This window comes from Phyllostomus hastatus, unplaced genomic scaffold (assembly GCF_019186645.2).
Source record: "Phyllostomus hastatus isolate PE091 unplaced genomic scaffold, TTU_PhHast_1.1 phas_scaffold_46, whole genome shotgun sequence".
Taxonomy (NCBI): domain Eukaryota; kingdom Metazoa; phylum Chordata; class Mammalia; order Chiroptera; family Phyllostomidae; genus Phyllostomus; species Phyllostomus hastatus.
The window spans coordinates 18,192,646-18,219,042 of NW_025334032.1; the positions used below are offsets into that span (position 1 = coordinate 18,192,646).

General features: G+C 50.2%; 2 protein-coding genes across 6 annotated transcripts in view; both read left to right on the forward strand.

Annotated features, from left to right (window-relative positions):
- The window catches only part of ATP11A (ATPase phospholipid transporting 11A), a 143,505-nt gene extending 125,708 nt beyond the window's left edge, over positions 1 to 17,797 (forward strand). For 2 of the 5 annotated variants that reach the window (XM_045821187.1, XM_045821189.1), the window contains 5 exons: positions 4,192 to 4,257; positions 5,271 to 5,374; positions 7,584 to 7,749; positions 9,578 to 9,664; positions 13,271 to 13,403. In XM_045821187.1, coding sequence (XP_045677143.1) covers positions 4,192 to 4,257; positions 5,271 to 5,374; positions 7,584 to 7,749; positions 9,578 to 9,655 — 414 coding nt within the window. In that variant the 3' untranslated portion in view covers positions 9,656 to 9,664; positions 13,271 to 13,403. Of the gene's footprint in view, positions 1 to 4,191; positions 4,258 to 5,270; positions 5,375 to 7,583; positions 7,750 to 9,577; positions 9,665 to 12,046; positions 12,151 to 13,270 lie in introns of all 5 variants that reach the window. The other 3 variants (XM_045821184.1, XM_045821185.1, XM_045821186.1) reach the window with 2 other exon arrangements.
- Positions 17,798 to 25,666: 7,869 nt separating this feature from the next.
- MCF2L (MCF.2 cell line derived transforming sequence like) overlaps positions 25,667 to 26,397 on the forward strand; it is a 169,144-nt gene continuing 168,413 nt past the window's right edge. The window contains exon 1 of the mRNA XM_045821649.1: positions 25,667 to 25,803. The gene's annotated coding sequence lies outside the window, so the exon portion shown is untranslated. The remainder of the gene's footprint in view (positions 25,804 to 26,397) is intronic.

Genomic DNA, 26,397 nt, shown 5'->3' on the forward strand with positions numbered 1-26,397 from the left:
TGTTTGTCTGAAGTAACACATTTGAGACATGACATTTGCTTCAGTTCACTAATGCTCTACAGAAGTTAAATAATCTAAAGACTTAAGAGTGGTAAGAGCAGGATGAATGGTGCTCACTATCCCTAATTATGAGTGACAAGTGTGTGGGGGACCTAGTGTGGACACTTATCCCCTGTCACTGGGAGGACAGGACTCCAGGAGGTTGGGATAACCTAAGGTGACTCCATGTCAAGGGCAAGCCCAAGGCTGAGTGTCTGCTGTTATATCCCTAGAGGGAGCCTTTCTTATCCTGGATTGTTGGTGCTTAAATTCTTATTTGCTTGGAGGTAAGAGTATTAGATCACTTGTAAAACTAAAAATGGTATCATAGGTTAGTTCTGTAGTAATTCAAGTAAACCTGCCATAAGTAAATATGGCGGTCTCGGGTGACTGATGATGATGCCCTTCGTTCTAAGTTACAGGGCAGTGTGGAGACTATAGTGCTCATCACTTTTCCAGTGGTGTTCCCTGATAAACAAGAATGCATCTTCTTGGTGGTATAATTTGGATGTCCTATTCTACTGTTGGCAGTAGGGGAGGACCACTTGCTTTTAAGACCTTAATCATTCTATAGGAATGTTTATTGAGCATACATAGTGTTGAAGGAACACTAGAATCATAGGTAACTTTTGAAAAAGGGAAATTCACTTGGGGCATTTTCCGCATAGACATCAGGAGGCACAGTTATTTCTCACATGAGAATAGTAAGACAGCAGCAGGGTATTCCTAGATGAAAACGGGAAAGCTTGGAGCATGGTATGATATGAGCCAGCTAACATCAATGTAGCTGAATTCTGAGCCGCTGCCAGCTGGTGTAGCAAGGACAAATTACGCCAGCAGACTTGGTAGAAGTATGGAATCTGTGTGTGAAGGGAATGTCGTAGGTGTTTCTTAGGACTGTGATCTTGAAAAAAACGCAAGTCATGTCTGTTTTGGAATATTTTTACACATAAAAATTAAATTGGTCTGGATCTTAGGGCTTTAAAAAGCAGGAAAGTTTTCTGCAAAATACAAACCTCGGAAGAGAGAGGAAGTATGTGAAGAGATTAAATTTAGATCTGGTGGAGTGGCTCCTCCAGAGACCTCCTACTAAATTGTCATTATCGTCTGAATGAGCCAATAAAATTAGTGAAATGCTCAGTGGAGATAACAGTTAGGAAAGAAATCAGATTCAGGGCTTCATGGGAGGAGGGATGGGGAACTTAAGCTGCTTGGGAAAAAAAAAAAGACCATTCTTCAGGACAACCCTTTGAGAAAGGAGAATGGTGTCCCAGTGAACCACCCCGTGTCCCACCTCCAAAATCTATTGAGATGATGGGAGTTTTAATAATACATTGACTGTTAGCAATGAGCCTGAGGACTCCCTTAAAACAAAAAAGGAAATTAAGAAGAACTTACAGAAATGTCACCATGACTGTCTATGCCAATGAGCCAGAAATAGCTGGAGGACACAGGTGAGGGTAGAGCTGATCCCAGCATTGCCCCAGGTTCTAATCAGAATTCTCAATTCTGGGTTCAAGATAGTTGTGCTTTGTTGCTATTCACCTATAAAATTATACCTGAGGCCCAGGTGTGTGTGTGTGTGTGTGTTTAAGATTTTATTTATTTTTAGAGAGAGGGGAAGAGGAGGAGAGAAACATCAACGTGAGAGAGAACCATTGATCGATTGCCTCTTGTATGTGCCGGACCAGGGACCAAATGTGCAACCCAGGCATGTGCCCTGACTGGGAATCGAACTGGCGACCTTTCTCTTTGTGAGATGACGCCCCACCAACGGAGCCATGGGCAAGGCCCATGTGTTTTACTAGACTGGGCATCAGGATGCCTAACTTGTGATCCCAGGTTTACCATAACCTACCAAGTCTGAGAAAGCCCAGCAGTGCTCTAGAGAAGCACCCCCTAGCCTCCAGGAGAGAGAGAAATAATGAATGATTGAGTTTGTCCCTGACTTGTGGTGCTGTTGATAATGTCCTGTCACCCTCTTCTCTGCAGCTCCATTTCCACAATTTGCTACTATCTTACTCTTTTTAAAGAGTTTCAGGTTTCCTGCCGAGCAGGGGTGGCGAACGTGTAGGCCTGGGGTATCAGGAAGTGGGGCGCAGGGCCAGGTGATGGCCTTACTGCCGGGTCCCACTAGGATGCCCACGTGGGATCCAGAGCTGCCTCTGGCTCACCCTTCACTTTTGGCTAACACCAGCTTCCCGCGAAAACAACACAGAGCCACTTTGTTCTCCAGCAACCAGCTGGCTGAACATTTTTGTAGGCCTCTGCCAGTCTGCAGCCCAATTCAGAGTTGTGAAATTTTCCTGCCTCAGAAATTAAGCGTTTTCCTGGCCTGTGTGACTCAATTGATTGGAATGTCATCCAACAGACTGAAAGGTCGCAGGTTCGATACTGGGTCAGGGCACATGCCTAGGTTACGGTTCAGGCCCTGGTTAGGGCGCTTACAAGAGGCGGCCAATCAATGATTTTCTGTCACATTGATGTTTGTCTCCCTCTCTCTGTTCCTCCCTTCCCCTCTCTGAAATCAATAAGCATATCCTTGGGTGAGGATAAAAAAGTTAATCATTGAATGGAGAGCACTTTTTTGAGGGTTTTCCAGCCTGACCACTACTGCATTCGAAGCCAGACAGTTCCGGGGTTGTGGGCTGCCCAATGCAATTAGCAGAGGCCTGGCCCCTGCCTAACCTCTGGCTAGATGCCAGTAGCACCCCTCCTGCCATTGCGACAACCAAAAATGATCCTGGACATTGTTGATTTCCCCCGGGGACAGAATTGCCCCCGCACCCACCCCCCACTGAGGGCTCTTGGCTTGGATGGGTCTGAGGGATGAAAGCCCAGCCTCCATCACAACGATGAATGAGGAATAACTTGTAAAGAGATGTTGACTTGGGGGTGGGGGCTGAGGTTGGCCCTTAAGAAGTCTGTCTACTACGGAGTACTAACACTTTAGTTAGGTTTCCTCCTAGAACTCTACCACTAGGTCTTACCTCACGAAATGTATCACACGACGGGTAGCCTGCACCTTCCCCTGAATCAAGTTAGGTTTAGGCATATTCTATGGCTGAAAATCAACCATAGGGGAAAGCCGTTTGTATTCCAGTTTTTAAATTCTTTGTGAAATGCAGCTTTATTTTCTTTCTAAGAAGTACAAGGAATGTTTTTTGAGAGGCATGGGTTCCAAGTATCTGGCACACCAGATTCTTTGTGTGGAAATTTTGAAGAAACTTACTCTCATAGCATAAAATGTCCTACAGCCTGAGTTTTTTCCCTCTGACAGAAAGAAGTCTCGAGCAGTGGTGTTTCATTTTGCTTGTGTCTTTGTCTGTAGTTAAGCGCTGTATTGTTTTCACGATGTGACTCTCACGTGCTCCCACCACACTCCCCTCTCCCCGCACCCTGCCCGGTCCCCGGGAGCGCCTGACACCCTGCTCTGTGTTCTCCCGCTCAGCGGCCTCTTCCGAGGGGCTGTTGTCACGTCTGTGGTTCTGGCCATCAGACTGACCGCTGGGGGCCTTCCCGCGGCGCTGTCTTGCCTGCCTGCGTTTCTCCCTCCTTCCCTGTGATTTTCCCGAGGAAAGCCCCCTCCATGTGTCACCCGTATATGATGTTGTGATTTTTCTCTCGTTGCTTACTAGCAAAACATTCTAGCACTTGTTTTTCTTGCGAAGCAGGCAGGTGTTTGGCTTGAGTCCAAAAGAGAGTAGACAGAAACTCTACGGGATTTATTCTTGAACATGTGAAAGGCGTAGAACTAGGTAACAGGTAAATGTTGCTCCTACATGAAACCCAAAACAGAAAAAACAGTTAGCACCCTGCGCGTAGCGATGCCAGCTCTTCGGTACTTCTCTTGCTCCCAGTCTGTGACGTTAGGACTGAGGTTTGTTGACGGCACCAAGGGGGCCAGTAGCAGCTGTGACAGGACCATCAGTGTAGGGGTGGGGCTGGGAAGCCGGGGGTCTCGAGCGGCCCAGGGTGTTTACTGCCATTTCCTCTCCCTTTGTAGTAACAGGGCAAAGTCCCTGCATCTTTGGGGTGTGAGGTGTTGGCACGCACGAGCAATGAGATGTATTCTCTAGACACTCTTGTTTGAGTGTGAAAAGAGAAAAATACATATTGACAAGAGACTGATCTGACTGTTTGTCCCCACAGATATTTGGGAACTGGACCTTCGGGACGCTGGTGTTCACTGTCATGGTATTTACAGTTACACTAAAGGTAAATTCTCTCGTGTTGATGTTTCTTCTCCTAGCCACAGTTGGCCCCTGCGTGTGTAGGTCTCCCCATCTGTGAATTATCAGTCTGTTCCAAAGCCCAAACCCATGCTTCATGCAGCCCAGACAGCCCTGGGGCCCAGTCGGGGGCCTTCTTACCACCTCTCAAATGAGTCAGGCGCAGACTGGGTTCACCCCACCCCAGGACCCAATATGCAAATTTCTGGAATTATACAGAAAATAGGTGAAGGAATTAGCCTTTTCTTTTTTAATTTATTTTGTATTAAATTATTTTTCAATTACAGTTGTCATACGATATTATGTTAGTTTCAGGTGTTCATCATAGTGATTAGACATTTATCAATATATACTTTGTGAAGTGATTGCCTCAATAGGTCTGGTACCCATTGGACACCACACGTAGTTATCACAATATTGTTGTCTATATTCCCTATGTTGTACTTTGTATCCCTGGATCCCTGGACTATTTTTATAATTTGTACTTCTTAGTCCCTGTCACCTTTTTCACCCATCGATCAATGAGTCTTTATAGAAAAAGATTCAAATTAAAATTATTTTCAAAGTCACATTTTACATGTGATAGCATTATGAAAGTCCCCACACCTATCAATCTGAATTTTAAAAAGTGTCACGAAGAAAACCCCAAAGTAGTTTCCTTAGTAGGAATATAGCCAAGGCCTTAAGCCATGGCCCCGAGACTGACCAACCGCCCCCCGCCCCCCCGCCCCCGCCCCACCAAAAGCCTCCCAGGGTGCATTTCCCCAGGCCCCGTGAGCGTTACTAGGGAAGCTGTGGTTACAAGGACCGGATGTCTCACATGCCTTGTCTTTTTTGGAAGAATAAGGTTTCATTTTCCCTAAGCAGTTTCATATGGGCATTTTGGCTAAAATGGGGGCATTGGTTGGTTGGTTTCATTATTTTCTGGCTTTGTTTCCTTGCCATGGCTCACCCTGACGTGTCTAGGGAATATCACCATTAATCGTCTTTTTCTTTCAGCTGGCATTAGACACACACTACTGGACCTGGATAAACCATTTTGTTATCTGGGGGTCGCTGCTATTCTACATCGTCTTTTCCCTCCTCTGGGGAGGAATTATCTGGTATGAATTAGAAGTATTATGTAATCATCGTTACCTTTATAGTCCTGTGGTATCTTTCACTGGGGGCTCAAAACACATTTTCCGTGCACCCTCATTCCTGTGTGCAAGTATTTGTTGAATGCCTGGTGTGTGTGAGGCACTGTGCCAAGGCCTGGGGACCGCAGAGGGCCTGAGGCAGGTGCGGTCCCTGCTCCTTTGAGCCCACATTTTCAGTGGGGTGGGGGGCATGCTGGTTAATAACTAATCAGGCTTTTGACAAGAGAAACAAACTGGATGCTATAGCAAGGGACCTATTTCAGACTGAAAGTCAGAGAAGGCTTCTCAAATAAAGTTATTACTTAAACTGAAACCTGGGACAAAATCACCACCATTATCACAATAGGTCACATTTATTAAATGCTTCCTAGAATGAGGTGTGATTAAATATTTGACAGGGTGTGCCTCATTCATCTTCTCACAACCACATTCTCCGCCCACTACAAATGATGAGACTGACAGGAAGCACAGCTCCCCTGGGCCAAGGCAGTCTGACTGCAGACGGGGCCCTGCTCTGAGGCGGGCCCCTGGCAGGCAAAGGGAAGTTCACTGTGACTGCCGAGGGGCCTGAGTCCCACTGGAGAAGTGCATAGGAGCAGGCCACAGGGGGCCCACAGGCCAGGTAGGGCCTTGACCCCAATCTGATGAGGGTGGGGCCGCACCAAGGATTGTAAACAGAGTGGGTGGCAGAGTCTGGTTGCTGCTTTAGAAAGACCACTGTGTTGAAGGTGGACGTGTGAGCGAGGAGTGAACAGGACCGGCGGTTTGGATATTACTGCAACAAAGTGGTCACGCTGTGGTGCTGGTTTGGCCAACCCTGATGAAGGCAGTAAGGGGCTGCATTTGGCATCTATCCTGGTACTGCCGCAAGCACACCTTTGCCCGCACTGTTCCACCAAAAACGTCCTTTCCAGCTAGCCTGCCTGTGGAGCTCTTATTCATCCTTTAAAACCCAGCGGTTCATTGTCCCCTTCATTGCTGCCCTCGAACCACCTCACAGACAGATGGTTCCAACCTCGTCCCCACGCATTTCTGCATTCTCCTGTCACAACATGTACCATACTTTTCTGTAATTCTCCTGTTTACATTTTCACCTTCCCTGTAAGACCGAGCACTTCCTGAGCAGGGCAGGGACCAGGGGAAGGCCAGTGAGCAGGCCCCAGGGGCCATGACCTGGAGGGAATGCCTTCTTCAACTGGATGTGCTGGCCTTGCCCTAGGCCTGGCTGGGTGTGCGGCCAGAAGCAATGTCCCCTCCACTTTTCATCTTCAATATGGAACACACACAGGCAGCCCCTGCAAATAGAGAGAAAGCCTTTGCAATGAGTCTTGTCCCTAGGTTGGTAATCGCAGATACCCACCATCCTCTCGTTACATTACTGCCCTCTAGTGACCAAAGCAGTGCAGTACATGTTCTTTGAGACCTGGAAATATGGCCAGAAAAATTAGATAAGCTTTCCGTGGGTTTCCAACAACCCTGCCCTAAGCTAAAAGTCCCTGAAGTTTTCATGAACTTCCTGAAGCTATGGCTGTGTACGAGGAAGATTCCATCCTGAAAACATCTTTGACTAGCTCCTTGGGGCTCATGAAACTATAACTTCAATTCAGCATCATATCAATTGCTTCATCCTTTTCAACTTCTCTCATGGAGCTCAATATAGATATTTTTTTTGAATCATAGATTTGCCTGATGGGGAAGTCATTTTATACTCTGTATTTTTATGGAGAAATTTTAAGGTTTTTATGGCATAAGCTTTAGGTAGTTAACTAGCTCTGTAGATCAGAGCTGTTGTATATCTTCATGATAATAGCCATTGTGATTTTGCAATATAAAAAAATCACCTATTTTAATGCTTTTAAATATTTTTTGTTGTTCTGAAACCGCACTTCAGGGACTTATTTTCCCTTTGAGATGACCTCATAGAGTTCCTTCCTCCTTTTGCCCATCCGTTAATACTCCAACATTACAGAGGAAATTCAACATCCAGTTATCTAAGTGACTCATTCAAAGCAGGCCAGTTAAATGCCTTGCCCAGTGACTGTCGGTGCCTCCAGTAAAAACTGCCAGAACAAACGGGCTCTTCGTGCCAGCAGAGAAGACAGGGTGGGATTCCAGTGTTTCTCCTGACGACTCCGACCCACATCATGTTTCTCTCTTTCCCTCCACATTCCAGGCCGTTCCTCAGTTATCAAAGGATGTACTATGTGTTCATACAGATGCTATCCAGTGGCCCTGCCTGGCTAGCCATCGTTCTGCTCATCACTGTCAGCCTCCTTCCCGACGTTCTCAAGAAAGTCTTGTGCAGGCAGCTGTGGCCCAGCGCCACAGAGAGAGTCCAGGTACCCAGCTGCTCCGGGGTAGGGGTGTGGTGCACTGCAGCTCCCCAGGTTCAGAGTGGGAAATGCCATGACAAAGGGGGGCGTGAATGGTTTGGGCTGAAAATACCATCAGTGCAAGTATTACTAATGACTTTTATAATAGATTATTTTAAACATTATTTTAGGTAAAATTCAAGATGACCCATGTTTACACCTAAGCAGTTAATTAGCCAAAATAAGAAAAAGATTAAGCCAATACAAAAGAAATTTGTGTGAATCTAAAAACTTTTTTTAAATTAATCATTACTTTAAAGGTAAAATTGCAATTTTTTAGGGATGATGAATTTGGCTCTAAACTTTAGCATTTACATTGGGAAATTCTGGTAATTAGGAGGTCTACTTATTTTCCACACTCCCAAATTGAGCCCAACAAACTGAATTCTGGGTTTAGGTAGTGAGATGCAAAATGCTCTAACTGGCATAGGTCACCAGAAAGTGTTACTCAGAGCTTCCCAAAACTACTCTGGCCCTTCCCAGAAATCTCAGGGAGGGCACGTCCCCCATCCCCTCACCCCTGGAAATCTCAGGGAGGGCACGTCCCCCATCCCCTCACCCCCAGAAATCTCAGGGAGGGCACGTCCCCCATCCCCTCACCCCTGGAAATCTCAGGGAGGGCACGTCCCCCCATCCCCTCACCCCCCAGAAATCTCAGGGAGGGCACGTCCCCCCATCCCCTCATCCCCTAGAAATCTCAGGGAGGGCACGTCCCCCCATCCCCTCACCCCTAGAAATCTCAGGGAGGGCACGTCCCCCATCCCCTCACCCCTGCAGTCTCAGGGAGGGCATGTCCCCCATCCCCTCACCCCTGGAAATCTCAGGGAGGGCACGTCCCTTATCCCCTCACCCCTAGAAATCTCAGGGAGGGCACGTCCCTTATCCCCTCACCCCTAGAAATCTCAGGGAGGGCACGTCCCCCATACCCTCACCCCTGGAAACCTCAGGGAGGGCACGTCCCCCATCCCCTCACCCCTGCAGTCTCAGGGAGGGCAGGCCCCCATCCCCTCACCCCTGTGACTTGCCCATGGAGGTGCAGAACCTCAATAAGGAGAAGGAAAGATCCTGGTGAGAGGATGGGAGCCACAGCTGGGGCTGTTCCTGCAGGTTGCATGTCTTCCTCTTAGAGCACAGGTGGTGCAGGTGAAGGTGGGAGGGAGGGTGTTGTTGGCCCACGTTAGGGACGGAAAGCAGGCAGCCCTCCACTGCTTTAGGAGTGGCAATGGTGCAGCACTGACTTTGCCACACCCCCACCGATCCTGGCAACGGATCCGGGTTGGTGAGCTTCCTTAGAACTCTGGTGCAGTGTAAATGCTGAAGCCAGTGCCACCAGTTCCTTTGTTCACCTGTCATGTTTGTGAAGTCGGGGCTGCCACAAACTCGGGAAGCTCAGTGAGAGCACACATGTCCAGTTTCACCGCATACCAACTCGTGTTACCACCTTTAAACAAGCAGCGCAGGACAGGGACACGTTCAGGGCTTCGGTGTCAAGAAAGAGAAGTGCAGTGGGGATGGGAGGTCCACAGTGCCCTCTGGCACATGAGAGCCCCTGGACGGGGGCGGGGACTGTCCGCAGCGCAGCCCACGTCGTCCGGTCAGTCCACGTGCCACAAGGCGGTGCAGCACGGGGGCACGGCTGTACTAGACGTTGTTGGCGTTCAGTCAGACTCACGGTCTCTTCTTGTTTCTCTTTTCCTTTCTTCGCTCCCTTCCGACTTCTGACTGCTTTGCCTAAATAACCACTACTGCCTTGTCTATGATGTGCGTGGCCTCCTGAACCTTCTGGGACTGGCAGACTAAGAACCAGTGCCTTTCTGTTGAGCAGTCAACCATCTTTATGCTTTCTCAGACTTCCAGCAGTCTGAGTTTCTGATGGAACAAGGTGATGCCTTTCTGTCTTTTTGCATGTTTGGGATTGTGGTCACAGGACAACAGAGTGCTGGCTTTTAATATCAAGAGCCATCGAACACACACTCCGGTGTTGACTCCTGTGCTTGTTCTAACCACCACCACACTGGGAAACAAATGGATGACGTGTCCCTTGGGATGTGGAAAGGGCACGTGGGCTGTGTTTTCTGTCAATACCACTAACCACTGTTTCTCTCTCAGCGTCCATTGAAGTATCCGTCCCATCTGCAAGGGGCAGCTGTGTCTTCACTCGGGCCCAGCTGAGAGTGTCGGGCTGTGCCACCTTAAACTCCCGGTTTCTACCCTCGAAAGTGTGGGTGTGGCGGTTCCTCGGTCACAGGAGCCCCTGAGCGAGCTCAGTGCCATCCTTCTCCCCGCATCCCAGACAGGATGGGTAGCAAGACCTCTTGGCTCACACTCACCGCTGTGAGCCCACTCTGCAGACAGGAACACTGAGGCCCCCACAGTGAGGTGTGCTCAGGGCCGGCGAGCACTGCGGCACAGCAGGACTCGGGCCAGCCATCGGGACTGTGGACAGAGCCAGGAGATGTGTGTTTTTGGAATTCTAGAAATTCTAGAAAAACCTTCTACTTTGCTCTAAATGGCTGTAGTGGCCTACTTCTTAGCCATATAGAGCCAAAATTAATGATACTTTGAAAAGACATTCGGTAATACTATTTTACCAGTGTAGTTTGTTTGATAGGAAAGTACCTAAAGCAAAAAGAAGGCTTTTTTTTTTTTCATTAAATAACAGCTCATCTTCTGTACATTTTAAACACTGTTTTTAACTAACAGGATGGTACATTTTTTCAGTCCAAGTAATGATTGGTAATCAAAAGTTTTCTAACCAGGTGCCATCAGAATTTTTTAGAACGATAACATGACTTTGTGTCACTGTTCACATACTTGAAAACATTTAGGATGGCATTATTAGGAACACTGGAGTCAGTCACAGGAGGTACCTGTGAAATTGCTTCAGTCGTGCCAGCGCTGACTAAAAATACACACTCTAACTGCTGGTGCAGTTTGTTAAGAGCTTCTGAGCCCTGGCAGAAGCCAGGCTCTAGCTGCTCGGAGAAGGTTGGCACTGAGAGCTCTGCGGTGTCCAGGCCACATGGGGTGTGGCCCACAGGTGTCCCCACAGCCACACCTTCACAGAGTCCCCGCAGCCCGCACACCCCGGCACGCACAGGTGAATGCTTGTGTTGCTGTGAGGCCGCCCAGACTTCGGCAAAACTTTGGAGGAATAAACATTTGACTAACCCTTACGTGGAATACAGAGTACTTCAAATGGATGTTTTTTTCTTTTCATCTGTTCTATTAAAAAGTGAAACATCACAGGTACCAGGTGACATATATGTACACGTGTGTGTATATATATGTATATGCATATATAACTCATATATGTATTTATATATCTGTGTCTACCTATATTTTTATATATAATTGAATTATATATAATTCGAAGGGCAACAACTCCACTCTTATTTAAATTCATTCTTCTCCCCAGAAGGCGTTCTGCAATTATAACCTTTTAAAATTCTTCACCTTTTAAAATCCCTTCTTCCTATTACTGAGAAGCTAATATGGTTTGACTGGAAAATCTTAGTGTTCATAAAATAAAATTAAAAAAAAAGAAAATCTTGGTATTCAGATGCCCAGCCCTGTGGACCTGCAGCACCGAGACACCTTGAACTTCCCAGGATTCTAGTCTCGGGCAGGACTCTTCTGTGTGACTAGATAGAGGGCCGAGCGAGGGGCTAAGGATCAGCAGGAAAGGGGAGACAGAGGCACAGACAGATGGCCCTGGGCAGGAAGATAGAGGCAGAAGGACCAGGATGGGCAGGCACGCAGTTCCTACCCTCAGAGACCCTTGGCGCCCTTTTGGGGTGGGGACAGCTGATCAGTAAGTGGCACTCAGAAAGCTTTCAGGTGAGTCCAGTAGGGTTTTTAGCTTCGGGTATCTGGAAGCACAGCCTGTGCTCTCAGCAGTGGCCGGCCGGCCGTGGCTATATTGGGAGCAGGCCCAGGAGAGCCCTCCCCGCTGAGGCCTGCCCTCCCACTGCCATCTTCTCGGCAGCAGCTCCACCCCTGGGTCTTTTTCACATGAAGGGCCCTGTTAGAGAGACCACCTCTTTCCCCCAGCAGAGCCCCTGGGAGGTGCCCACCCGAGAGCCCTGTGCCCATCCCACTAGCCCGAGTCTTGCACAGACTTCCATGTGAACCAACCAACATGCCCTTTTCACGCCCTTGTGGGTGTGGCCCCCACGTCCCAGCTGCCAGGCTGGGTTTCGCCCGGAGAGCTCTCTTGGTTCCCGATGGGGCAGCTGTCTCAGTGTCTTTCCTCGCCTTACAGAAGAGCTCGAAACTCAAAACAGCGGTCGATGCCGCACCCAGCACGGACAGGCCACTTCTGAAGGACGTCTTGCCGGGGCCCAGGCGCCATTAGCCCAAGGATAGGTAACGGCATCCACCACGCTGGCAGGCTTCCTGGGTGTGCTGTGAGCCTTTCAAACTGTCTGTTTTTCCTCCAAAGTTTTGCTGTGCTGTGCCATTTCAGTAACAAAGGTTCATTTTTTTTAAAACAAAATGATTTTTATACACACAGGTGTATCTCTATCCCAGGTAAGTGACCTGCCTGAGAGTGGCTGGACTGTGTATGGTTGAGTAGTGCACACAACATGCACACACATGCACACGCGTGGATGTGCGCACATCCCCCGACATGTACACACCTGCCGTGGTGAACATGGTTCCACGTGCACTGCGGTGGCGTCCTCAGCGGGTGCGCCCAGCGTACGGTGTGCCAGAATAGAGCTCAGCCCTCACCCCTGGTGGTGAGAACAGCTTCACCCCAGAGGTCTGTCAGGAAAGTCCGTTTCCATTTGGAGATAAAAGATGGAGTATTGTGTGGTTTGCGGTGGTGTGTGGTATATGGATACATCGTCATCCTGCTGCCGGAGCAGGGGGCCGTGCCTGTGCTGAAACACGGAGAGGAGACGCAGCCGTGTCCGAAAGCCTTCAGAGCCACACTCAGGTCGGACACGCTCACCCACCTCCTCTGCCCAGAAGCAGGCAGGCTTGGGACGGTTATTCCTTTAAAGGGGACTTCTCCTGTACAGCCGCCCCCACTCCCGCCCTGCCTGTTAAGTTGAAGGATGTCTGGATGCGTCAGCAGCCTCCTCGGGCTGTGGATAAGAAACCGCACGGGCCCCATTTGTCTGTGCGTCTAGAGGTGAGCACAGGCTGGAGACGGCGAGACCACCGGTCAGTGCCGCATGGACCCCTCTCTCAGAGGGGTCGTTCGGCACTCGTACAGTAAAGGGGTCAGACTCAGTTTCTGGGGCCCTTGCATGTTTATGAACATTGTCTTTACCCACGATGGGACCGACCAGGGGAGTTCGTGGCCAGGCCAAGGCTCACACCCTGCCCGTGGCCGAGTTCAGGTGGCACGGACACCCTCTGGCCCGTGTCTGGTAGTGCAAGTCCCTAACCACGGCATCGATGGCAGTGACTGCACAGTCGTGCTTAACGCGCTCTTCGTGAGGGTCCTGACTCGGTCTCTTCTGTTCTCCCGCAGAGCACGAGAGCACAGAGTCAGGACCACCTCTTAGAAGTCAGCCGTTTCGTCTCTCTGCACAGCCCCAGCCCCTCGGCCACACAGCCAGGCCCCTGCTCCAGACAGCTGACGCCGACATGCCCCGGGAGCACGGAGTGCTCGGTCCTCCCTCCCACGGTCAGTGTCTGGAACAGCCGTCGCTGCCCCAGCTCGAGGCCCTGCCCCCGCGGGCCCTGTGGGGAGACAGGTGGCGAACAGATCACCAGTTCAAGCCTTTAAGAACCGCACCGCAAGTGTGTGCTGCGCACGCGTGTGCTTTTCCGTTGCCCCTCGGAGGAAGAGGAAGGGGCGGCAGGACCTGGCTGGAGGGCGTGGGCTGGCAGTCTGCCTGGCGGCCTCGCGCGTGCCGTTGGGCTGCTGTGAGAAGGCCGTGCACAGGACCCAGTGCGTCCGTCCCGGGTCGTCGGGGTCTCTGTCTGCGCCCTCCGTCGTCATCCCCACCACGTGTGTGTGTCACCTGAGGAGGACATCTGCTTGCAGATGGGCCGTCCAGCTTCACGCCGGAGGCAGTCACACCCACCGACCGTCCTGCAAGCACAGACGTGACTCGCCCCAGCTGTGGCTGTGGCCGTGGGGCCGAGGGGTCTGGCCTCTGCCCTGCCTTCGCGCCGCCCTCTGGTACTTCTGCTTTTAGCGCTGACGCTCGGACACTGTGCGTCCACCTCCCGTCCTCGTCGTCGCAGACCGTGCTGTTGCTTTCGTTCACAGCCCTCCACCGCCCGACGCTGATTTTTAGGGTTGTGTCTGATTCCACGTTTGTTTCTCTGGGGGCGATGTACCCCTGTATGTTTGGGAATGTCTTTGAGTGTTTCCATGTCTCCTCTTTTCCCAACCCCTCGCTGCCTCCGTGGAAAATAAAAAAGGAATATCACATGGGAGGAAGAGGTAATCCTGGCCATTTAAGCTCTCCCAGCACGAGTTTGGCTATATTTATCTTCACTCTCCCAAGGGTAAAGCTTATCAGTTTACTGTTGTTGGGAAGCGTTTGTCTCACGGATGTCGGGGGAAGGGTGGTGGTCTGGGGTGCCCTGGGCAGATACAGCTGTGGTAGCCCACCCCCTTCAGTGTCTTCATGGAGAAGTGGTCTCTGGGGGCCGCCACGGGCCTGCCAGCGACATGGCCTGTGGGTTCTAAAAAGCAATATGGCCACCCTAGACTGTCACCTCCCGGGTAACTCTGACCAAGCTCTGCTTTGAGTGTTCTTCCGTTCCAGCTCTGCTTTGTCTCGGCGTGCCGTCCCGTGGGCGAGCCATCGGGAGGCTGCTGTGTTGTGGAGTCCTGTCACTGTTCTGTGCTGGTGTTTCTGTTTCTAGAAATAACCTAGTTGACGTAGCCTTAATGGTCCTTAAAGAAGACATTTCAGTTTGAGATTCAAACATCAGACACTGAATCGGATGCCTTTTCAGAAAAGCGTCACTGGAAGCTAAACTAACAGCAGGCACCTTGTCCACTGCCAGGCTTCGTGCCCTGGAATCCGGGGCTGTTGGTAACTGAACACTGAGTTTGTCTCAGAGATGCTTGATGTTTGGTGTTTTTGAAGGTGCAAATTTCACAAGTTGATTGTATAGTATTTCACCTAAAATATTTATTTGACATAGGGGGCAAATTAGCAGTAAGAACAGTGAACGTAAAGCAGTTGGGATGAACTGAGGTGAGTGCAGACACCATACCAAAGACTAGGTGACGAACATTTGGTCTAGAGCGAGACAGAGAGTGAGGGGGGCGCCATGTCCACGCCGAGGGTCCTCCTCACCACCCCCTCCAGGCCCCGGCCCGTCCTCCTGTCATCACGTCCCCACGTCCTGTGTGTGGTGGCCGCCCTTGGCCATTCTGGTCCACACTAGACCCTGCAAACAATGGTGTGTGCATTTTTACAGCCGTTTTTAAGAACTTAATGTGGGTATAAATGTAATACCTGTAGGGGGGACAGATTCTCTGTATGTTTAGTTAACAAATTCTTTGTAATGTATTTTTTTAGAAATCCTAAAATTGCCTTTGCACTGAAGTATTTTCATAGCTGTTTATATCTCTTACTCATTTATTTGTTAACATATCATATCTAATTTTTAAAGTATGTTTTTAAAGCTTTTATTTTTTAAGTTGATGTAATTTTGGCCACTTTAAATTCTGGTGAGAGTTTTCACTGAATGTCTCAATATCTGATGAATGTGAATTTTCAGGTTTGATTTAATTCTCTACACCTGTTTGTTTTCTGGTGTTTCTGGTGGCAGTGATTAGTTGAAAGGCGTATTTAGAGTATGTTTTGCAATGCTTATTCTTCACAGTTCATTGCAGTTTCATCTGTGTTTTGTTTTGCTCTTAATTTCTCTCCTTCAGCCTTAAAACAGAAGCTTCTTACTTGATGGTTCTGTATCTTCTTTCCACCCATATTGAGATAGTTACCATTTACCTCTGACAATCCAGGTCTCATCATAAAAGTCACTAAAATCTTTACATACTCCAAAATGTTTTTGAAAAACCATTTGGGAAATGAAGGGACTGTGCCTGATAATTTGAAACCGATAAGGGGCATGAGATGAAAAATAAAGGGAGGAAGAGAAGAACCCCACTGAAATGACATTTCAGATATGTCTCTGATATTCAGATATTAATGTGATATTTTTCACCTTATAGTAGCTAGTGTTTACTTGCCTTTAACTTTAAAGCAAGTAATATCAACTTATTTAAGCATTTTTCTTAGTTTGAAAATCTAATTCACGACTGCATATATTACTAGATTATTGCTCCTGATTTCCCATGTTGGTCAGAATACATGCTTCCGAACCCGCACCCCTCCCCGCACCCCCCAGCAAGTCCTCCATGCACGAGTGGTCCGGCCAGCCACGGCTCATGCTCTTGCTTTCAGCTCCAGGTCCACTCATGGCCACATTTGTGCATATGTGCCAGTTCTAATGCACACTCAACTACACACACATACACGCTCCCTAGGCCCAGGCATCCTTGCCTCCTTCCTAAGGGGGTCCTGCGGGGAGCCTCCAGAAGGTAAGGCTCCTTGAGCCTCCGTGCCGACTGCCCAGGCAGGACACGGGAGGCTTTGCCGGGTAGCTCCCAGGTTTGAAGTGGAGCTGCTGGGTGACCCAAGCAGCAGTGCCCTGGCCCAAGCTCCTCCTTTTCAGGAAGTCCAGCTCCCACCTCTAACTGACACCTCCCCAAAGCTCCATCCTTAGGACAAGTGGCAGGAAGTGGCACCTGGACCCTCCCAGCTGCAGCATCTTCACCTGTGTCCAGGAGCACGGGCAGGCCCTCTGCCTCAGGGCAGCTGGGAGAAAAGGCGTCCTTCTCTTGGCAATTCCTATTAGAACCCAAAGCAACCCACCCCTACGCATTTGACTCAACAGGGTGAATGCAGACCAGATAACACCTGGTGCTATCTGGACCAGGGAAGGAGTGCCTGGACCAGGGAAGGAGGCTAGGAACAACCTTCTTCTGCAATAACAGGTTTATAGAATTGTAGTTTGGCCTGGTGAGATTTTGCAACTATTAACTACAAAAATGTCTCACCCATGCTGTTACAACTATTCTTAAATTGCTGGGCATCAACCAAATGTTCAGTGCAACCTAAAGGAAGTTTTCTGGCCTTTTTCTTTAAAACCACTAATTTCACCTGTTTTGCACTGACTAATAATAACCTAAGGCAACCACTACTACATTATCTTTAAATTAATATTATTTATTTGACAACTCAGTATGACAGTTTGGTATGCAGTTTCTTGTGTTCTATATTTCTTTTGGAAATTTCCCATCACTTTAAAAATAGGAGAAATTTCTGTTTGCACATGCATTTTCTTTAAAGCTAGAAGGTAGGTAAATGAGGAAGAGAATCATTCTAATATTGTCTATAAACAAAGTTTTAATGAAATGTGTTGGAAGTATTATTAAAGTGTGATTCTACTTTTGCAGAAAAAAATCTAAAGATCAGTTTATATAGCTTTATTTTTTACCTTATATCAAAACATACAGAATTTTAATATGCATATATTGTCTCTGAATTAAAATTATGTGTGTCTGCATTGCTGTTTAAAATGTCCATTGAATATGTAATGTAATAAAAGGAAATCTTTAAAAATGTATTAAACAGGAATGGAATCTATAGTTGTCCTCATCACAAATACTGGAATTTATTTTTAAATTATTGAATATAGTAGGTGCATTTAAGATAATAAATCAGCCTCCAAACAGTCATGTTTAATTGATAATAATTCAGTAACCTGCTTTAAAAAATTAAATTGTAAATTAAACCAGATCTTACATTTCTGTAAAGTTTATTTTGTATGGTGTTTTTAACTTTTATTTCTGTAGATAAAGTAAGAGTTAATTATATTGGACTTTTCTGCAGATAATCTAAACAGGAGACTTGAATCTGCTTGCAATAAAGAAGAAAAATGTCTGGTTTAGTTTCTTTATAAATAAACACCATCTGAGAATTTGGACTTAAATTTCTGCTAATAGAAGCTACAGAGAAAAGCATGCTCAAAGTGTGAGTGTTTCTTTGTCAGATAAAGTGGAAAACATGCTGTGGAAACAGCTTCTCTGAAAATGTGTGGGGTGAGGTGGTTTCAGCCCCCTCCTGTCCCTGCAGGCGCCTGCCCCACCCCCACCCGCACTCCCTGAAACCATGCTGCCCAGCTGTGCGCTGAGGAGCCCACAGAACAGAAAATGCAATACTGGGTTTATTAATGCTCTGTTGTCCATCCCCATCCCCCCTCCTTGACTGTCATGCTTGAGACCCATGCCTTAAGCCACATTCCTGAGCTTCCCCTTTCCTTCCAGATTCTTCCCTCTCCTCTTGTCCAGAGTCCAGGCCCCCAGGCCCTACATGGGTTTCCAGGGCTCTGCTGGTCACACCCAACTCTTGTGACAGAGACTGAGTTAGTTCTGTACACCTAGCCAGTCATATCCCAGGTGCTTCCTACACACCCAGGAATTCCCCACCTGGCTCTGGAGGGCATGTGACCTAGCCCCTCCCCCATCTCCCCACAGCCCTGTGCCTTTCTTCCGGTGACCACCTGCCTCCCCACCCACTGGCCATTGCCACCCCTTCACGAAACCTGATTCCAGGTCCTAGTGTTGGGTTCAGACTAGCTGGGATGACAAAGGTGGAGTCAGGTTCAAGGCCCCTGAGCCAGCAAGGCCCTTTGGAGGCTGGCTGTGCTCAGCTTGGTGTCACTGCCTCACGGACCAGACCAGCCCCCTAGGAGGGACTGAGTCAGGCCTAAGACTCTGCTGTGTGCAATTCTGAATTTGGGACGTTTTCCCCCCAGTCCTGGAATACCACCCAGCAAGCACATAGCGGCACTGGGTAACACTCAAGTGAATGAATGACCTTCACTGTCCCAGATCAAATCCCAGCGGCAACCCACACAGAACTCCACGAAGTCCCAGTGCTGCAACAGTAAGTGCCACGAGGGTCAATCCAAGGTCCCAGCACCACCAGCTGCTGGTTGCATGCACTCCACATCTGCCCCAGGTGATTCAGATGAGCCAAGTGACTGCACATCAGTGTGAGGCTTGGCAGGTATGAGTGGCCACTGCCATCCACCTGTGTGCACCACGGTCTACCTCACGGGGTCCCTCCCAGCTTGATCACACCCGTGTGTTATCTCTTTAACTGACATGGTTTGGGTTTTTCTTTAATTTATTGATTGATTTTGGGGCGGTGGGGGGAGAAACATCAGTCTGTTGTTCCACTTACATATGCATTCACTGGTTGAGTCTTATATGTGCCGTGACTAGGGATCAAACCCACAACCTGGGCAGATGGAGACAATGCTCTAACTGACTGAGCTACCCAGCCCAAGCAACACTCATACATTATTAAGCTTCCTCTTTCATGGAAAAGTCTTGGAGCACAATTTCTCAATTCCTTTCTTGCACTATGGGATACCAGTAAAATTGTAGTCAAACTAGCTTCCTAAAAGGAAATGCTCATCTTTGGACATTTTTATTATTCAGGGAGTTGTTAGAATCACTCAGAAACATCTAATCAGATAGTCAATTTCTGGCTCGTCATTGACAGACATTTATAAGCCTGAATCAGGCCTGACAGAGGCCCAACAAACATCTGAGGAAACCAGCACCTACGAATCAGATGAAGAGCCTACCGAAGGTACCAAACCCCACAACTAGTGCATAGGCGTCAGGGCTAAAGCAGGTGGGTCTTGAGTGAGCACTTGCTGCTGGATGTCCAGAGAAATGTACACTCGTTGCACATAGCAGATTTTCAGGGCACACTGATCTTGACATCACTGTTTGCTCTGTCGGCCCACAAGCCACGGGAAATCACAATACCCTGGAATCCCTAGAGCAGGGGTGTCAAACTCATTTTCACCGGGGGCCACATCAGCCTTGAGGTTGCCTTCAAAGGGCCGAATGTAATTTTAGGACTGTGTAAATGTAACTGCTCCTTAACTAGGGGCAAGGGGCTCAGCGCTGCCTCCATGTAGAAAGAAAGTAGTGGGTCAGATTCAGCCCGAGGGCCTTGTGTTTGCCACCTGTGCCACAGAAGGTTGTGGGCCCTTGCACTGTAGGGGCCTATTGACAGATACTGTCCTAATGTAGTTGTTAAAATTTTAATGAGAAATACAGATTCTTGGATGTATTACTGATCAAGAATATATATTACCCTTTAAAATTATACAAAATCATATTTTTGAGAAAAATACACTCATCAATGCTCTTACTCAGTTGGTTTTCACAAGACTGAAAGAAAGGGGAAGGGATTTAAGTAAACTAAAAATAAACACGTCATCCTGACCAGGTGGCTCGGTTGGATGTAGTCCCACAAAGTAAAAGGTCGCTGGTTCAATTCCCAGTCAGAGCACACGCCTGGGCTGGGGGTCAGTCCCCAGTTGGGGAGCATAGGAGAAGCAACCAATCAGTGTTTCTCATGTCAATGTGTCTCTCCCTCTTTCTCCCTTTTCCTATCTCTAAAAATAAATAAAATATTGTTTTAAAAAAGAATGTCCTCTTGAGAATTACATATAGTTTTAATACCTGCTATAAATAGTCTCAAAATAGCCCTGGCTGGTGTGGCTCAGTGGGTTGAGTGCCAGCCTGCAAACCAAAGGGTCACCGGTTTGAATCCTAGTCAGGGCACATGCCTGGGACCATGTCTCCAGTAGCGGGCAAATGAAGGGCAACTTCACATTGATGTTTCTCTCCCTCACTTTCCCCCTCCCTTCCTCTCTCAAAATAAATCAATAAATCTTTTAAAAAATAGCCTCAAAGTATGAATTAAATATCAAAATAAACATGCTTTAATTAGCTAAGATTTTGTTTCATTTATGATTACAGTTCTTCAATCTTTATAAACCAGTTATGCCAAAAATATATATGAGATAGGGATAAATGAAGGTTAAAATATTGACCAGTGACATTAAAGGTATCAAACCCAAGAACTTGCAGTTGTTCCCAGCATTTGTAGGTGGTCTTACAACGGTTAAGAGTAGATAGCTACTATGTGGACAATTGGTATAAAAGAATAATCAGGCAGCACAGACATGGCCGCCCTACTGGGAAATAATTCTGTCTTCTACAGCACTCAGTGGAAGAGCAACATAAAACAAGGTACCTGCTTGCTCGCTGTATGTGTTTCCTGGGATGGCTGCAACAAAGCATCATGACCTGGGTGGCTTTAAACAATAGGAATTGATTGTCTCACAGTCAGTCCTGGAGGCAGGAGTCCCAGAGCAGGTGTCCGCAGGCCTGTCCCTTCGAAGGCTGTGAGGGAGAATCTAGTCCGTGCTTTCCCCCTACCCCCGGCCTCTGGTGTAGCTGGTGACTCTTGGTGTTCTTTGACTTGCAGATGCAACACCCATGTCTGCCCTCACCTTTACACGGCATTCTCCTTGTTCACGTCCATGGCTGTGTTTCTCACTTTTATGAGGACACCAGTCATATTGGGTTAGGCACCTAATGACCTTATTTTAGCTCAGTCGCCTCTGTAAAGTCACATTCTGAGGCACTGGGGGTCAGAATCTCAACATATCTTTTGGGGAGACACAATTCAAGCTGTAACAGTGTTTTGCAGAAACACTGAGACACTTAGTCTGGCTTTAAAGCAGTCGGGCCCCTGTGCCTGCAGGATCTGAGCGGAGAGGTGAGCAGCAGAGGGTGGGCAGGTGCTTAACGAGGGGCAAGGCTCAGCTGCACCTGGGCTCACATCCCCACCCGGAGCTGCACAGGTGCTTACTCACCACGACTTCCAACGGGTCCTCCTTGGAGGACAAGTCCTCCTCGGGCACTGCACCTCACTGACAGGCAGAACCTGATTGACACAGAGTCCTCATGAAATAGAAGGATAGAAGTTAGGATGTAACCCATCTCTCATGGCTGCACGTTTGTTCAAAACTCAGTCTTTCCCTAACAGAGAAGAGGTGATCTGCGACAGGTGAGCAACCTCTCCCCTGCTCCAATGTGGCATCAGTGATTCCCTATCTGCCACGTTGTCCCCATCAGCACCAGACAGCCCATCTGAAACGAAAGTTACCTGTCAGTTGCTGACACATTGCTCAGCTCCTCTGTTTAAAAATCTTCCAAAGGTGCCCACATTTGCTGTCACCGTTGCCTGCCACTCTTCTCAGCCCGCCCAGTCAGGCTTTTGCCTCCTGCTCCACTGGGACAGGCCCAGGGACGTCCTATCGCTCAGGGGCCTGCCTTCCTTCTTCCCCTGCCGTGGCCTTGTTCACGGCCCACTGGGTACTGGGAGGTGAGCTCCACAGAGCTGCAGACTCTACTTTGTTCCCTGTGGATGCCCAGTGTCCAGCTCCAGGCCTGGTACCATGTTACTGCCTGAACAAACCCCATGGCTGGAGGACTCTGGGCACTAACACAACTGCCTGCTGAGCCAGCATTTCAGGGCACAAGGCAGTGCTGGGGCTGTGGGCAGCCAGCCCAGGCCTGGCCATTTGCTGTCCGGCACAGAGTTGCAGGAGCCCTCCCCTCGTGGAGCTGAGGCACCAGCTGGGAGGAGCCATGGGGCAGGAGCTGATCTGCAGAGCAGCACTCAAACCCAGAGGCCATGCCCACCTCCATTCAGGAGCAGGGAAGGAGTGAGGGATGGCTGCTGTCAAGGTCAAGGCTGGGTTGCTGCTGATTTGGGGGACCAGACAAGATAACGGTTTTTCTCCCCCCCCACCTTCCTTTTCCAGACTGTGTCTCTGAAGCCCAAGGGATGGAAGAGGCAGCAGCCCCCTTCCGAAGGGCTGGCCCTCAGAGCATCACAGCACTCCCAACACCCAGCCCTTCGCTCGCTCCCAGTGTGTCCCAGGTCGCGCCCTCCCCTCCTTGGACCTGGCCTGGCAGGGCACCGTCTGAGACACTCTGAGGGTGCCCTCGGGTTTCTGAAGGGTGGAAGGGTGTCCTGTCCCTTTTTCCCTTCATCTCATATGGAGAACAGCGTTTACCAGCTAAGCTGTTATTGCTTCTTTTGCAGAGAGTCATGCTTTACATAAAGGATTTCATCTCAAATGGGAAAAATTCAAACACTGAGAGAAACTGGGGGAAACCTGGGAAACGGATGAACCTTTTTCAACTGCTTACTGGACACAGTGACCAAATGGGGATGCTTTGGAAGGGGTCCAACCGCAAGGGGCCACAGATACCCGTTCTCACATGCTTGCAGATGAGCTAAAGGCAACATGATTGCTCCAGCTCTCTGTGGTTGACGTGGAATCTGCAGCAGGTGCACTGCTAATTCCCACCTCTCAGGACAGAGCCCAGGACACTCACATCCAAGACACTAAATATGTGCTTGGAACACGGAATGATGGCTGGGTGCGCGGGGCCCTGGTCTCCACTGCAAGCACGTGATATAGCCCTGTATGAATTATCTGTTAGGTTTGGGCGCCTCATGCACTTTCTAGAACCCCCTTTGTGATGGTAATTTCCTTGTGCCTCACTGAGGCTTCTGTAGTTGTGAAAGCCACAGAGTCACAAAGAACTCTTCTGGCCATAACAGCCCACACATCAGTGGGGCACTACTCAGGACAGTGATAAACTGAGCTGGGCTTTTGTTCTTAGGGGAATTCATTTCCTCTTGAATTACCTCCACTTTAGAATTAGCCCTAAGATTTTTCTGAACAGCACAGAACTCTCAGCGTTTTGTCCTCTATTTTCACTGCGTTGGTGACCGTGTCCCATAGCAGTAAGCGTTCATGGAGAAGGAAAGACCGACAGGCTGCGTCTGCTAGTTGTTGGTTCCCAGGGAGGTGCCTCCCAGTTTCCTGCCAGTTCAGGGGCTGTGTACCTGAGGTGACTGCTCAGGATCCTGGTGGCAGTCCTTGCATTGTGGCAGAATGCATTTCAGGTTGGGGCCAATGCTGTGCCGCCAGCGGGATTTGAGCCTGCAGGCAGCGCACATTCCCCTGACAGGGTCGCGGCTCAGGTCACTGGCCATTTCCTCTCATTTTCTGCACCAGCGGTGCTGTCTGCTTGCACATCCTGCAGAGAGCTCCTCCCCAGCGGGCCCCCTGGGCTACCTCCCTTTGGACTTTTATCGCTCAATTAAACAATATTTAATATAGCCTGTCAGAAAGAATCTCTGTTACCAGATGGTCTTTGATGCTCTCATGAGAAATGGGGTATTGGTCTTTAAAAAAAAAAGCAGGTAAAGAACACCACGTTGGCCCACTCTGACCTTTTTCTCACAGGTTTTTGAGGGTGTTTCCAGTCATGTACCCTTCCTGTCTCCTGGGCTCATTCTGTGTGGGGAAAACTATTGGGCTGAGGAAACTCCCCTTCCGTTTAATTTCCTATCCCCCTCGAACTGCCCCAGATCTTCTCCAGCCCAGCCTGCCCCCTTCCTCAGTGAACCCTGCTGGCTCTGTTCACTCAGTAACCCCTGTTCTCACGCCGCGCCCACCGCCTCCCCCAGGACCTCCGCAGGGGAGCGTGGAGCCTGGAGACACAGCATCTGGGCGGGGAGAACCTGGGCCCCTCCTCAGAGCGGCCCCAGGGTGCGCACCCCGCGGCGGGGAGCGCACCCTGGTTTCCCACCAGCCCTCCGGCCGCGCGGTGCAGCAGGTCTGGCCCCAGGCGGGCCAGCGCCCAGGCACTCTGCGCCCGAGGTCCGCGTCCGAGAACGCTCTGGGCGGGGCTTAGGCAGCGCCGTGGCTCCGCAACGTGGTGTGTCCCGCACTTGGAGTTGCTTTTCGGGGTTATATTTAGTATTCCCCATTAGGCAGAACTCTGTTTTTGTTTTATTCAAAGGGGCTGCTCACCTTTATCCACGAAATGCAGACATTTTAAAGCCCCAATTAAAGTTTATGTCTAGATCAACACTTGGGATGTTTTAGTGTTTCTAGACCTTTCTTTTTGCTGTTCTAATAAAAAAAATACCTTGGAAGACACAAGAATGAAAAGGCAGGGTCTTTTTCCGTTCCTTGCAAAAGCGCTGCAAGGTTAGGCACCCACGCAGCCGGCTCCGCGGCACGAGGCCCTGCGTGCTCCTCTCACGGGCGCCCTTCGGCGTGAAGGCCGAGAGGCGCAGGGGCCAGCCTCGAGGGCCCCAAGAACGGCAAACGGGCGCCATCATCCCAAGCGGTCGCGGAGCCCTGGTTTCCCGTTTTCTGACCCACGCGGAGCGGCGATCTGCTCCGTGCCTCCGCGAGGCCCGCCGGCCGGCGGCCCGGCCGCGGCACAGGCCCGGGGAAGTCGCGGAGCTCGGGGGACCCGGAGCGGCCCGAGTCCCAGCGTGCGACCCCGCGCTTCGGGGAGGACGCGCGGTCTCCCTTCCGCCCGACTCGGGCCCCGGACCTCGAGGGAGCGGGCGGAACCCCAGTTTTGCAGGTGAGCCCCGGGATGTGAGGTCGCGGCCGGGCAGAATCCGGAGCAGACCCCCAACTCCGTCCCGGGCCCCTACGGTCGCGCGGCCTGGGTCGGGGGCCGGAGGACCCCCGGCGTAGGGACAGGACCTGCTCTCTCCGGAGAGAGAAGGGGGGCGGGGCTCGCGGCGGCCCCGCCCTCCCCTCCCCTGAGACTCCTCCCCCCATGCCTTGAGCCCGCCCCTTCCCCTGCAGCTCCCTCCCCACTCGGTCCTACCCCAGCCCTTCCCACCCCTGGCCCAGACCTTTCCCCTTCCTCTCTCCCCGCCCCCTCCCCTTCCCTGAGCGGCCCTCCCCGCCCCTCCGCCCTCTCTCCCTCTCCCCCTGACTTCTCCCTTCTCTCCTGCCCTCACCTTCCTCTAACTTGTCCCCGCGGCCCACCTTTCCCCGGCCTCTCCCCTGCGTGGTTCCCTCCCCTACCCCTCTCCGGTCCCTCCCCCCCGCCCCTTGGCAATTCCCCCTGTCCCCCTCCTTCCATTGCCCTTTTCTCCTCCCCCTCTCTCTCTCTCTCCTCCCCTTTCCCCTCCCCTCCTCCCTGCGCCGGACCCGAGGAGACGGTGGCGTCAGCACGCTGACACCTGTGGGCACCTGCAAACGTGGAGGACAGAGAGCCGAAGACTGGAGGGGAGGACTGTCCCACAGCCGGATCAGGTGTGCAGGGAGTCGCGGGGGAGGGTGGCAGGAGAAGGTGGCTCGGACACGGCGTCTGGGAGGCAGAGGGACTGTGGTCTGGGCGGGCTGGGACCATTCCCCCACCACCCACCCCGCCCGGCCTCTGGCCTCTGGGATCCCAGGGGATCCCTGCCTAGGGAGCCACCGGGCCTGAGGATGCGGCTCCAGGTGCACAGATGCCCCTCCTCACGGTCATGGGCAGGGCGTCCTCTCACATTCCAACAGGTGTCATCCGAGGGGGCTCTCTCTTCCAGAGGTCCCCTAATACCTCTCAGAGCCACACCCGGAGCTCTCCCGCCTTCGTGCCTGCTGATGCATCATTTCTGGGACAGGTGTGGGGACAGGGCAGTGTGGCACGGGTGTCGCCTGGCCGTGCCCCTCTGGGAAGTTCTCCCAGCTTAGCAGCTGGAAGGGACAGAAATCCAGCTGCTTTGCCTTTCAATCGGGTTACAGAAAAGAAGACTCCTGCAATTTAAAATACAGAATGTCGTTTTCTCATTCAACTCCTAGGCTATTCTGACCACGTGTTTTTAAAATCACCTTTGTTGCTCTTCATCCCTTTGGCTCCCGTGT